The sequence below is a fragment of the Staurois parvus genome, unplaced genomic scaffold (assembly GCF_062004578.1).
Source record: "Staurois parvus isolate SC_StPar_1 unplaced genomic scaffold, SC_StPar_1.0 ptg000155l, whole genome shotgun sequence".
Taxonomy (NCBI): domain Eukaryota; kingdom Metazoa; phylum Chordata; class Amphibia; order Anura; family Ranidae; genus Staurois; species Staurois parvus.
In genome coordinates this window covers 17,291,224-17,306,462 of record NW_028317951.1, presented here as the reverse complement: position 1 = coordinate 17,306,462, position 15,239 = coordinate 17,291,224, and the positions used below count along the sequence as shown (strand labels likewise).

The 15,239-nt window shown below is 39.3% G+C and overlaps 1 protein-coding gene across 1 annotated transcript in view; it reads right to left on the bottom strand.

The window, feature by feature from the left end:
• Positions 1 to 15,239, bottom strand: part of FNDC3B (fibronectin type III domain containing 3B) — a 413,185-nt gene that overhangs the window by 62,445 nt on the left and 335,501 nt on the right. The window contains exon 22 of the mRNA XM_089675519.1: positions 7,912 to 8,192. Within this exon, the coding sequence (XP_089531645.1) occupies positions 7,912 to 8,192 (281 nt within the window). The remainder of the gene's footprint in view (positions 1 to 7,911; positions 8,193 to 15,239) is intronic.

Here is a 15,239-nt window from a genome sequence, read left to right as displayed (position 1 = left end):
TTTTATGGCAAACATGGAGATATACTGTAATAGAGCGCACATAATTCATAAAACAAGGAAATGGAATTGTTGTGTTGTCATTGTTCAGATAACTGAATGTTCCTTTACACGTCAGAGAGTCTGAGATTAAATATAGATCTCATGTCTGAAAGGGGCACATCAGTCAACATTGCAGCAGACATATACTTTTTCACCCCGATACTGATCTCCTATATTGCCTTGTGATCACGGCAGCAGTCGTCATGGTAATGGTTTTCATTCATTCTGGAGACAACCAGACTCCAAGGCTTAAGCTTTTTAATTTAATCTGGCCCCTTATTAAGAAATACATCTGACAGCAAATGAGGTCAAATAAAATAGAGATTGCCGATTGCTAAGCTTATTTGTTATTATTCGCTTTCTTGAATATAGAATACATAAGTGGACAAAATGTAAAGTGTATCTGCATATACACTCATTGGCCTCTTTATCAGAAACACCTGTTCAATTGCTTGGTAACACAAATTGCTAATCGGCCAATCACATGGCAGCAACTCAATGCCTTTAGGTAGCTAGACATGGTGAAGACGACTTGCTGAAGTTCAAAATGAGCATGAAAAAAGGGAAGAAAGGGGATTTAAGTGACTTTGAATGTGGCATGGTTGTTGGTGCCAGACGGGCTGATCTGAATATTTCAAAAACTGCTGATCAGAGGGATTTTCATGCACAAACATCTGTAGAGTTTACAGAGAATGGTCCGAAAAAGAGAAAATATCCAGTGAGAAGCAGTTGTGTAGATGAAAATGCCTTGTGGAAGTCAGAGGTCAGAGGATAATGGGCAGACTAGTTTGAGATGATAGCAAGGCAACAGTAACTCAAACAGTAACTCACTCGCTACAACATAGTATGCAGAATACCGTCTCTGAATACACAATACGTTGAACCTTGAAGCAGATGGGCTACAGCAGGAGAAAACTACACCAGCTGCCACTACTGTCAGCAAAGAACAGGATATGGAGTGTACAATTCACAATGGCTCACCACCAAAATTGGGCTATAGAAAATTGGAAAAGCGTTCCCTTGTCTGATAAGTCTCGACTTCAGCTGCGATATTCAGATGGTAGGATCCGACTTTGGTGTAAAGAACATGAAAGCATAAATCCATCCTTCCTTGTATGAATGGTTCAGGCTGGTGGTGGTGGTGTAATGGGGTGGGGGAAATTTTCGTGGCACACTTTGGACCCCTTAGTACCAATTAAGCTTAGTTTAAACACGACGGCCCACCTGAGTATTGTTGCTACTCATGTCCATCCCTTTATAACTACAGTGTCCCCATCTTCTGATGACTACTTCCAGAAGGATAATGCACCATGTCACAAATCTCAAATCATCTCAAACTGGTCTCCTCAACATGACAATGAGTTCACTGTACTCCAATGGCCTCCACAGTCACCAGATCTCAATGCAATAGAGCACCTTTGAGATGTATTTGAACAGAAGATTCGCATCATGAATGAGCAGCCGACAAATCTGGAGCAACTGCATGATGTTAACATGTCAATATGGACCAAAATCTCTGAGGAATATTTCCAATATCTTGCTGAATCTATGCCACGAAGAATTAAGGCAGTTCTGAAGGCAAAAGGGGGTCCAACCCGGTACTAGCAAAGTGTACCTAATAAAGTGGACAGTAAGTGTAGTTGTGCTTACCTAGCCATCCATATTCTATTATCTTTCACAGGTAAAAAACACTACACCTAAGTTGCCTGATATTTTAGAGTAGCAGAAATTTGTTGGACCACTTTTACCCTTTTGTATGTAGTTTACAAGGCTGTGGAAAGCACAAGGGCAAGCTGCTCCAGGTAACAACCAACACCAGATATACCAATGTATGATATGAACTACAAGTATACTGTTTACTGCCTATTGCAGATGTCATTCAGAACTACACTGTATTCACAAAACAATAGAAGTAGTCATACTATAATGTATATTACTCTACAAGTGTCTGTAAAAGAATAAATAGTGAGCTTTATTATTCCATTTGATATTTATTTAATCATACAATTGTCAAGTTTAATAACTCAATACGCCAATTAGAAATCATCTCTTAATTGACCTCTTCTGAATTTGTACTTGGTAATATGGGTTACTCCATTCTGAAAATAGTCACTGGGAACAAGAATGGCTTTTAGCTCATTATTAGGAAATAATAAATGCTGCAACATTTTCCAAATAAATACCCCATTCAAGTTAAAGTAGTTCTGAAGGCTGAAGGTTTTTTTCACCTTAATGCATTCTCTGCTTCTTAGCTCTTGAGCCTTCTCTCTCTCTTCTCTCATGGAAGCAGCAGCGGGAGCCATTGGCTCCTGCTGGTGTCAATCAAATCCACAGAGGAGGGAGGGGACAGGGGTAAGCCATGCTATGTGTGTTTATAAACAAACAGAGCCCAGCTGAGAATGAGCCCACATGTCTGCCCCCATAGCAAGCACTTGCTATGAGGGCAGACACTAAGAGGAGCAGGCAATGCCGGCAGGGGACCAAACGAGGAGGTTCTGGGCTGCTCTATGCAATTATAATAATGGTAAGTATAACATGTTTATTATCATGTATAGTATCATGGGCAGATGAAAGTATACAAGATGTTAACATCTGGCAAACTATGGTTCCCAGTATAAAGGATAGCTGTTCCCACCTTGGAGGTCTCTCTCAATATCCCAGCTTTACCTTACAATCACTGTGGTATCCTACTTCCTGCTGGATTTTCCATACGGTTATATAAAGAATACAACACATGCACCATGTCCTGGCACTGATCCAAATAAGGCAAGTTATCGCCAGGGTGAAGATGCAAGAGGGTAACAGAACTGAGTATTGAGAGGTGAAAAATTCTCCTTGAATATCTCATCTGATAAGTGCAAACTGCAACACAGCATTTGTTACAGCGTTTTTGTCATGTCAGTTGTGTTAAAGTGGCAATAAACTCTCTTTTTTATTTTTACCTACAGGCAAGCTTACAATAAGGCTTAGCTGTAGGTAAAAATTAATATCTCCTAAACATGCATCGTTAAGGAGATATTCTAGCGAGCAGCAGCCGGTGACATTAGGTTTTCAGGTAAGGCAGGCCATAGACGGGCCCCGTTTATTGGCCGAATTTTCGGCCGATAAATGAAAAATCGGTCGTTGTTGGCAGCAATGCTGCCAACAATGTCCACGAAAAACATTTAGTGGATTTTCCAGCATGACCGATAAAAGTAAACGAAAAGATCCACAAAAAACAGCCAACGGTATTGCCCCACTAACGGCGTGAATATCGGCCGATTTTTCATGTGGACGAAAATTCGGCTGATAAACTACCCGTCTATGGCCTGCATAAGTCTTTCATAATGTTCTAGTATGCGGTGCATACTAACACATTGGGATATTGCAGGAAGAAACTTGTTCTTCCTTTAAGAGTTAACTACAGCTTTAAAGGCTATGTTCACCTTTTCAATAAAATACAGTCAAGGAGCCCCACAGGTTACAAATGCTGTGCATTTATTAAAATATTGTGCTTTTGTTAAATGCCTTATCAATAGGCCATAAAACCTACCACAATACAGAGACTTAGTCCTCATGCACACTTGACGTTTTTACAGCTGCTGTTTTTGACATTTTTTCCTACAGCCAGTAAACCCCCCAGCATGTTATCCTATGTGTCCATGCACACAGACTGTAATCAATGTTTTTTTTGGCTGGAAAAACAACCCAGGACTAGTGGGTTTTTAGAGGAGTTTTTTAGCTGTAACCAGTGTTTGTGGGCATTTTTTTGACCCCCCCCAAGAATTGGAGGGGGGGTAAAAAACATGGGAAAACGCTGCTAATCGCAGAAAAACACCGCTAAGCACTCATGCAAAAACGCTAAAAAACCTGAAAAACTCACAATTTTAATGTGACTACATTAGTAATGGAAAATCACGTCTTAGACACCTAAACAGGTACCATGATTAGGTTTCCCTCTTACCTCCTGTTCCAGTGAAAAGTGTAAAATGTTCTGTCACAGTAACAATGATCATAAGGACACAATGAGAGGGTTCATCTCCACAGCGGAGACAGCAATACAATCCTGTTTTAATTCCTTCCCCACTCGATCCAACACTACAACAAAACACTTCAGCAAACACGAAACTCCACTTCAATAACTGAAGACAGCATGTAACACAAGACAACTGACAGGCCAACCAGTTCCAGACTTCAGTTGACCTCTGCTTGCCTAGATTTACATTGATATCATCATGGGTTGCTTTTACAGGCTACAGCTATATAATGTATTAACATAGTCTTGCTGTGTTGTTTTCATAAACAGCAAACAAGGGCTCTAAATACCCTTTTCCTAAAGAAAACAACCGCTTAAAGCGCCCATTCTGCTGGTCATGTGACCAAGAATCCTAGGCATTTCATCATGTGACCTCTGCTGAGCAGAAGAATCAGAGTTTAGACTGGGAAGTGCAACTGAAGATAAAACAAGTGCAGACATTTCATTCCATTCTATTATTACACTTAGCAAGACTGCTAACGCAGATTAAAATTAACAATTGTTGACAGCTCCACGTTAAGGCTCCATTCACAATTCACACGATTTCCAGTGCAACTTTGATGCAACTCCCTGGCACGAAGTTGTCACAAAGTCGCATCAAAGTAGTGAAGGAACCTTTTCACAGTCACTGCGACTTTAAAGAGGTAGTAAAGTTTAAAAAAAGATTTCCCCCTGCAAGGCAATGTTATGCGATGCATACTAGCACATTATGAGAAACTTACCTTAAAATGAAGCCCTCCAGAGGTACGCTGTCATCTTCTCCTGGTCTTCCTGCTGGGTTTGCAGGCTCGTACGCATGCACGCAGGAGTCACGGCCATGGAACAGAGCTCTGAAGCATGCCATTCCTGCAGCATGCATGTGCCAGTGACATCACTGGCTGCTGCTCACTGGAATATCTCCTAAACAGTGCCCATTTAACCACTTCAGGTCCAGACACTTTTACCCCCTTCCTGTCCAGGCCAATTTTTAGCTTTCAGCGCTATCACACTTTGAATGACAATTGTGCGGTCATGCAACATTGTTCCCATATTAATTTTTTAGCATTTTTTTAGACAGATAAAACTTTATTTTGGTGTTATTTATTCACCACTGGGATTTTTATTTTTGTTTTGCTATATAAATGAAAAAGTACAAAACTTTTGAAAAAAAGTGTTTTTCTTAAAAATGTTTGCAAATAAATAATCTTTCTTCATAAATCTTGGTCAAAATGCATTCAGTTATCTTTTTAGTAAAAAAAAAACCCAAAATTAGTTTATAACCAAACATTATAATTTAAAAAAAATTTTCTTTACATTATTATTTTTTAATATTATTATTTATGTTTTTTTTTTTTACATACTGTCACCCTAGCAGTACAGTGACACTGTACTACTTGTGGGGGGTGATGAAGATTTTTTTTTTTTTTTACATTGATTGCTTTTACACCCATAAAGGCTGTAAAAGCAATCATTACTCCTTCTCTCTGGCTGCATTCTTGCAGCCATTGAGAAATACTGTGTGAGCTGTGATTGGACACAGCTTTTCACATGGTACAAGGGTGTTGTGAATAGCCCTGTACCATGTGACCTCTGTGATCATTCACATATTTCACACATAGTAAACAATGATGTCAGAAGTGACATCTTGCTTACTACTCTTCATGTGATCACTGATTGGCCAATCAGTGATCACATGATCGGGACCTCACACAGAGGTCCCGTACAATGATCGGTGTTTCACGGTGTTCGTGCTGCACGCTCCTAGGACGCGCACACAAGCAGGGAGCGGGGAGGCCGTTTATAAACGGCCACCCGCCCCTGCACTGCTCCCGTCCAGCCGTTTATATACATGGGCCGGAAAGGGAAGTGGTTAAAAGATATTAATTTCACCTACAGGTAAGCTTTATTATAAGCTTACCTGTAGGTACAAATACCAGAAGTGAGTTTACTACCACTTTAAGTCACACAGATTCAAATGGGTGCCACTGAAAAAAGTGGGCTGCGACTTGTCAAGCGACTGTTTGTGTCCAAAGTCGCATGACAAGTTGCACAAATGTGAATGGAGCTGTGATGGTTCTCTAAACAGAAATGACTACGCCCATTTGAACAACTGAATACATTGTATTTGTGCAGCACCCATCTATCATGTATGGCAGGGGTCTCCAAGCTGCGGCCTGAGGGCCGCATGTGGCCCTTTACTAGCCTTTATTCGGCCCTTGGGGCACAATTCCTCCCAATGATATGAAGCAGTATTCCTCCCACTGACACCACTATCCCCCCCCCCCCCCATTAATACCAATGATGGGGCACTACTTTTCCCTCCTACTGACCACCATCCCTGAGGCCTTGTTTATTCTTTCTGATGCTGGGCTCAAAATATTTTCTACCTCCACTGGTCATGCTCTGGCCTTTTAAAGTCGGAATGACCATAAACAGGCACTTTGTTTGAAAAGTTTGGAGACCCCTGATGTTAGGCATACGCTTAATTAGTAAAAAGAAACAATACAAAATCATGATATTGTTTGCTTTGTTCTCATCCATAACAATGACCCCTAATTTTATATAATAAATAATGCTGCAAAAGAAGAGGGAAGTAAACACAGTACAATAGTTTTAAATTATGTTTATGAAGGTTTTGCTGTATATTTAACATGTGAAGTCTAGGATTCTCCTTTGCCCTGTTTTAACACAGCTCATAGACATGCATGTTATGATCAGAGACCCAAGAGGTTAAATGGTAACAGAGGTAGATGTAACGCTAGTTACACTAGTTCTAAAGAAGCTGGAGAAAAAAACTGATCCAAGATGTTTCAATGCCTATTACTCTAGTCCTCATATTGCAAGGATAATAACTGACCTACTTATTAAATTATCTTGGATTTCAGGAATAGAATTCACAGAACAGACTAACCTAATACAAAGCAAAGAAATTAACACTGGATTCCCCGACCAGTCTTATTAAAGCGGATTTAAACCCAAAAACCAAAAATGTAATATATTGCAGCTCACCAATCATTAGATGTGATGGCTGCATCAGTTTTCTCCCCCCCCCCCTCTGTTTTCACCTCGTGATCTAGCCAGTAACACTGGCTAGAAGGAGCGGATTTAAACCAAAAATGTAATATGTTGCAGCTCACCGATCATTAGATGTGCTGGCTGCATCAGTTTTCTCCCCCCCCTATTTTCACCTCGTGATCTAGCCAGTAACACTGGCTAGAAGAAGCACATGTGCACTTTTGCACATCAGCATTGTCAGTCTAGGGGTAGAGGAGATGCACTAGCAGATTTAGATACATTAACAAATTGAAGCCAAACTCCAGCTCACACTGCAGGGATAGAACAGTTTTTTTCCCTTTTGGGGATAAAGGTTTTACGTGAATAAGTAAAAGCTGATCATTGTAAGTACCCATTCCAGTGGTAAATGGTTTGTCTCAACACTCTACAACTGCAGGAGAGCTTGTTCTGTTAAAAAATACAGACTTACTGGCTTGATCGCTTGAGAGCTGCAATACAATAAATGTTTGTTCCCGCTGTCACACGGAGGGAAGATCAGGGGGGAAAAGAGGCAGGAGCCAAAGGTGACTGTAGCTTTTAAGATAAACAGTGCCTGACAACTGTAGATTTCTTGAAAAATCAACCATTTTTGTTCTGCCTAGGGCAGCACAAAATCTAAACATACCACTGCATACAAACAGAGTAGAAGTGAAATCAATATGGTCCAGTTTGAAATCCTTTTCAACCAGACTCATTTTTCATTAAATGTTTTTAATGAAAAACATTAAGTGCCATAAATAATATCTACATTCAGTGTTTTGTGCGCTTGATATTTTAATAGTATTGCTTATCTTTTTATAGAGCAAAAATGAAAAGCTACGTACTGGTAGGTTTCTTCAGGTTGCAGATCCTCAATGACATAACTTGATATGTTTCCTACTGAGATGTTATTGTCTCCCAAGTCTATGTGGTAAGAAATAATTTCTGATCCATTGCAGCATGGCTCATCCCAGCTGAGCAGTAGACATACCGAAGAACGTACTGTACATGTTTCTAGATGGGCACCTTCTGTCACATACAGGTTAGGCACTGCACAAGGGGTGGAAGCTGGTGTTCGGCAACTCACTGTATCGCTAAATGGCCCAGCTCCAGATAAATTTACAGCCTATGGGGAAAAAAATAACAGCATTAAATTAAGCAGCATAAGGTGAAGAATCTAATTACCCCTAAATAAATTCAGAGTGCACAAAGTCAATAAATTGTGTTTCATTGTGGTAGAGAACTGTACCAGACTAGACAGACATTTGTACAAACTTACCCAATTGCTTAAACAGAGTAACAAGTTTTAGCTCTCACTGGGAAAAAGCTCCTGCCATCTTTGGTTTGCAGCTTTTCTAGACATAACATTACAATCTGAATTAATACTAAGTCTTTACGTGATAACTGCAGGAACAGGAAAAGCAGTAGTAGGAGCATACTGAAAAAGTAAAAGAGTGGAGACTTGAAACTTGATGCAAAAACTAGTAACTGCACAGAGTAGGGACCAGAGATCAAGTGCAGAAGATGGATAAAGATGGGAGAGCAAGAGCAGAAGAGGAGGAGAGAAGTGACTGGATACACAGGAGGAAAGTGAAGGTTAAACTACAGTACATGGTCTTTTTTCAAGAGAGTGGGTTCAGAGAGGACTGCAGCAGAGAACAGGCCCATAGTCCAGGGAGAGCACTGACTGGAGAGTTAAGGGGTAGAGGAAATGACACCAGGAGGCAGAAGTGAAACAATGGGGGGGAAGGTAAGAGGAAAGTTCAGGGGCATGTGATGTGATGTGGGAAGTCAAGGTGAATTATTAGGGAAGGAATGTGGGAAGTGCCCACAATAGGACCTATATGAGGCAGAAAGGATAATGGAGCCAGAATCATCTCTGGGGAAGAGAGGAGAATGGAAGTCAACTGCTGGAAGCATAGAGCCCCAGAGAAGAAACCAAGGTGAGTGGAATCTATCTCAGACTTCTACAGATATAGGATAAAGAACTGTCAGAGTTGTAGGGTGAAATTCTGGAAGCTGTTGCTTTTTGTGCTGATGTATGTATGTCTAAATTCTCCACAGAAAAACAAACAAACAATGCCTGTCTAATTTTCATTTTATTGGATAGGAATTCATTGGGATGTGTGTTAAAGAAACAAATATAAAAATAACACCACAGAACACTAATCTCTGGCAGTAAAGCTATTATAAGCATTAATCTCTGTGGTAAAGAGATATTTTAAGCACAATTCCAAGCTTGTCTGAATTCTTGATTTTACCATGCTTGGCCACTTTAAGATAAAGCAGGCTTCGCACAATGATTCCTTTAGGGATCCTACCATAAACTTTTTAAGAAAGTACAACAAATGCTCAATGTGAACAGTTAAACCGGCCATACATGGGTCGAAAATCACCAGGTCCATGTATGGACACCCTGGTTGTACACAAGTCGTTCTATCAATCAACTTGTGTACAACCAGCTTGCTGTGTTTTTCCTGAATGATTAGTGCTGCCAGATACATTAGCCGCCACTAATCATTGTCTGCTTTAGCAGGCCCCCTGCTGGAAAAAACACAATAGTGCTGTGGGATGGCTTGCCCCATCACCAGTGTGTTGATGGGGCAATCAAGCAATTTTCTATTCTTCCACCCATGCTGGAAGGAAAGAAAATTGCATGATATATGGCCTCATTTAGGCTAATGTTAATTTTTCCCTGACTTACATATAGAATATACAGTTGTGTTCAAAATAATAGCAGTCAGATATCACTAACCTGATCAATCACTGTTTTTGGTAGAAATGATATTTCTACATGGCAAATAATTTACTAGCAGGTGTAGTAGAGTAATAGAAATCCAACAGTCCCAACAGTCATGACATGCATGCTGCTGATTCTGTGTAATTGAATCACTAATTGAAAGGGGCATGTTCAAAATAATAGCAGTGTGGAGTTCTATTAGTGAGGTCATTCGTTCTTTGAAAAACAGGTGGCAATTATTGCCCTTATTTAAGGAAGGAAGACAGCAAATGTTGTACATGTTGGTTACAGTGCATTTCTCTCTGAAATTCTGAGGAAAATGGGTCGTTCCAGACATTATTCAGAAGAACAGCGTACCTTGATTAAAAAGTTGATTGGAGAGGGGAAAACATATAAAGAAGTGCAGAAAATGATAGGCTGCTCAGCTAAAATGATCGCAAATGCTTTAAAATGGCAACCAAAACCTGAAAGACGTGGAAAAAAGCGAAAAACTACCATTCGAATGGATAGAAGAATAGCCAAAATGGCAAGGACTCAGCCAACAATCAGCTCCAGGAAGATCAAAGAAGGTCTAAAGTTACCTGAGAGTACTGTTACAATTAGAAGACACCTATGTGAAGCCAAGCTATCTGCAAGAAGCCCCCGCAAAGTCCCACTGTTGAAAAAAAGACATGTGCTGAAGAGATTACAATTTACTAAAGAGCACGTTGACTGACCTAAAGAGAAATGGCGCAACATTTTGTGGACTGATGAAAGTAAGATTGTTCTTTTTGGGTCTAGTGGCTGGAGACAGTTTGTCAGATGCCCCCAAACACTGAATTCAAGCCACAGTACACTGTGAAGACAGTGAAGCATGGTTGCGCAAGCATCATGATATGGGGATGTTTCTCATACTACGGTGTTGGGCCTATTTATCGCATACCAGGGATCACAGATCAGTTTGAATACATCAGAATACTTGAAGAGGTCATGCTGCCTTGTGCTGAAAAGGAAATGCCCTTGAAATGGGTGTTCCAACAAGACAACGACCCCAAACACACCAGTAAATGTGCAACATTTTGGTTCCAGACCAACAAGATTGACGTTATGGAGTGGTCAGCCCAATCCCCGGATCTTAATCCAATAGAAAACTTGTAGGGTGACATCAAAAGTGCAGTTTCTGAGGCAAAACCAAGAAATAGAGAAGAACTGTGGAATGTAGTCCAATCATCCTGGGCTGGAATATCTGTTCACAGGTGCCAGAAGTTGGTTGACTCCATGCAACACAGATGTACAGCAGTTCTCAGAAACAGTGCTTATACAACTAAATATTAATTAAGTGATTCAAAGGAAAGCAAAATCTTCAAACATTTTTCAGTTTATATAGTGAATGTTTGAGTTTGTAAAGAAGAATACAAACACTGCTATTTTTTTGAACAGTCTAATATTCACTTTTCTTCAATTTATTTAGAGGAACAACACAAATTTGATATATTTTTCTTCATGTTTTGATTTGGAATAGAATGTGTAGTGTTCCCAATGCATTTGTGTGTATGGAAATAAAAGCTATTAGAAGGATTTTGAGCTTTATTCACTGTTTTCAACACACTACTATTATTTTGAACACAACTGTATATATACACAAGAGCTCTAAAGATCCACATCTGGGAAGTTTGCTGATAACCACCATTGTGATTCTACACTACATGGGACACAATCAATGAGAGATCAAGTTCCCCATAAAACAAGCAGGCACATTTTGGTGCCTTTGTCTTTTTTACCTATGCGTTGTACTATTCCCTTTCCATGGTTACACTGATCTTCTCTTATTCAAATTTAATGCAGCAGGGTACAGAAAAAAATCTTAGGCATATGATTGTTAACATATGGTGCCTTTAAAGACACTTCTGAGCCTTACAAGGTATCTTTGATGTGAGTCATGTCTGCAAAAAGGTTACAGACACTGAACAGCTCACAGCTTAAGAAGTTTTTGGCAGTGTAAAAGTAAATAAAAAGTTAGCAGAGGTGACCCCTGTCCACAGAGGACCATTTCTCAACAAGCTTCTCAACACCTACATCTTCTTTTTAAACAATATATAAGTTAATGTAAATATATGTCTGTAATTTGCTATCTGGTGTAGCCCTGAGAAAAGTGACTATTTGATGTATTTGTCTGGAATGTTTTTAAAACATCTCTAAATCGGCACTGCACTCCTACTAATATTTATAGGTAAAGTTGGTCCAGGGAATATCCGATTGTCTCTAAGAAGATCAGGAAGGAATCTTTTTTCCCCTGCTTGAGCAAATTGGATCATGCTTTATTGTGTATATGAGGTTGTATTATCTGTGTGTGTGTTTATTTTCCCTCTGTGGGTTGACCTGGATGGTCTTGTGTCTTTTTTCAACCAGACTAACTGTGTAACAATGTAACTAAAAGTATCATGATAAAAAGCAACCTGATATTTTTTTTTACACTTTAGGAAAACTGAAACAGGTTCACTGCAGTTGCCGCATGCAAGTTCAAAAGGGAAGAGGTTAATCTAGAATGCAAAAAAAAATAGCTTCCCAATTCAGAAGAGAACTGGTGCACCCAAACCTGCACATAGCAGGGATTCTGCATGTGCTAGCTGGAGGGACTACAAGCAGCTAGAATATCCAGCCTTTCACCAAGTTCAGCAGTTGATTAAAGGTTTTGAAGACTGAAGAAAAAATAAAAAGAATTCTCTGCAAAAAAGAAAGGGAACTAAGACTCCCAGCAGGGAGCTTATGTCTGTGCGTCTTGACACTGAGCTTAAAATTGGACTTCTAGTAGATAAGTGGGCATTGGCATCCATTAGGGGCCATCCCTTGACTGTGCACTTTTTTTCTACTTCTGAAAATGGTGCTATAGCCAAGATATAAATATCTTCAATGTATCTTTCTACAGAAGAGAAACCATGCAGGCCTCATTTTGAATTGTCACAGAAAAGTCTGCTAACCAACCAGGGAGATCCTGAAGCTGGCCATAGACCCCAGAGAAGAGATAAATGCACAGGCACAGTTTGACCTCCTGGATGTTTGTTTGTTGGATGGCAGACACATGAACATAGGAGCTCTGATTGAATGGAGCAGTGAGGAGGCTGTTTGGTCAGACACTTCTGGCTCCAGTTAACTAGAGGGAGACAACAGCGATCAGACAAGGGACCAGTATTGACCAGATGGTCACCTGAACTGGCCAAAGTTGGCTGGATTAGGCATCTAATATCTCAAGACGTGCTACTAAAAAGCATTAAAAATATTGATGATACTTTTTAAATAGAAGACATTTTAACTGACCTTTGACAAAAATGAACAGCATCTATATTAAATTAATAACAAAATACTTGAACAGAGAAATTCCATTGCTGCCCACAGCAACCATTAAACTTTAGCTGTTTACTTAATACCTCAATAAGTATTACCAACCAAGTGTAAATTCTTTTTTTTTCAGCAGCTTCCATGTACAAGACCAAGACATGCATTTATCATATTTCAATCTGAACTCTGTTTTAAATTTTTAGATTCATATCAATAGGTTGCATTATATTGCATATATTTAAAAGAGTTTAAAGTTATCCAAAAGAAAACAGTATTGTTTAAATAGCATGGCGCTTTTAACAGGATACACATCAATTTAAAAAATGAGCACATTCTGAGCACAATGTAATAATTCCTTTCTCAGAAAGCATAGACTATCTGCAGCTATCTTGACTAATGCTCCTATTTTGTCAGGCCTGATCAGTTTTTTTTCTAATTGACAGTTTCTTCTGTATATTTACAATTTGGTTGCTATAGTGAAAGGTGTTAACACAGTTTCAAGAGCTGGTTCAAGGACACGCACTCTGAGGTAAATATGGGTTTCACATAGCTCTAGGCTCATCCTCAGTTGAAATCGCTCAGTGCAATGAAAACCTTACATCATTTTCTAGCCTGTCGCTGAAATTATTTCCTGTGTTCCAAATTGGTCTGGGGCAACGGCTGTCATCTTTGTTAGAAAACTCATTCTGTTTTTTATGTACTCATTACTGGAAAAATTGGTTGCATTAATCTTGTTATCACAAATAGATTAGCATATTCTACCTGAAACATATTATTGAATTGGAATTGGACCATTGTATCCTTTGCTAAAGGTTTATTAGATAAGGAAGCGTGAAGGGTAACGATTCACAGTAGCCCAGAGTAACTAAGGACAATTCGTCAATTTAGAGAATTCAAATCATAAGACTGCTTCCACTGCTAAACATGGGTTACAGGTTGTCCTTTTTTTGTTGAAATTTTGGATTTTCACTTTCAGATGCATTGAGAATAGTCACCAGATCAAATCAAAAGAGTGGATCTACCAAGCAGGGGCACAGACAGCAAAAATCCTAACTGAACCAAAACTGGAATACATTTGGCTTTAGAAAACCTTTAAAATCGTATTGCACAAAATTAACAAGATAGATGTGTCAAGCTATTTAAGAGGAGAGAGATGGGCGCCAGACTAAGTGTAGTATTATACAATCATTTATTGCACACAATGGTATGTAACTCACAAGAGATAAGTAGTTAGCAGGCATGGGTACATAGAGACGTCATCCAGAAAAGGTTCCAGAGGCAAAGAAGAGGGTATCTCCACTACAGAGTCCAGCTTAACTCTATAGGGTGCTGCCTCATGACTGTGCTATCCAAATAGCTGAATACCTCCTTAATACCTATGGGAAGGTAATATTTAACCCCATCTCTCCAGCGCCAATATATCACCTATTCAAGATATTTAAGGCATACTTGAGTTTGAATAGTAGCTGTAAGAAACCTTGATGAATGAGACTCTCTACATGAGAGCCAGCTTGAACCCTACAGTGGGTCTAGTGTGTACAGTTGTGTTCAAAATAATAGCAGTGTGTTTAAAAATGAAAGTAAAGCTCAAAATCCTTATAATAGTTTTTATTTCCATACATGCAAATGCATTTTGAACTATTCCAAATCAAAACAAGAAAAATGTTTCAAATTTGTTATTGCTTTACAGAAGGAATATTAGGCTGGTCAAAAAAATAGCAGTGTCTGCATTTTTCTTTAAAACTCAAACATTTACTATATAAACTGAAAAATGTTTGAAGATTTAACTTTCCTGTAAATAACTGAACTAATATTTAGTTGTATAACCAGTGTTTCTGAGAACTGCTACACATCTGTGTTGCATGGAGTCAACCAACTTCTTGCACCTGTGAACAGGTATTCCACCCCAGGACAATTGCACTACATTCCACAATTCCTCTGCATTTACATAGTTACATAGTTAGTCTGCCTGAAAAAAGACAAAAGTCCATTCAGCAGAGCCATTGTACAGACAGTGTACTGTGGCTTGAAGTCCGTGTTTAGGGGTCCTCTGACAATCTCTCTGTGGCCCTTAGAGCCAAAAAGAACAATCTTGCTTTCATAAACCCACAAAATGTT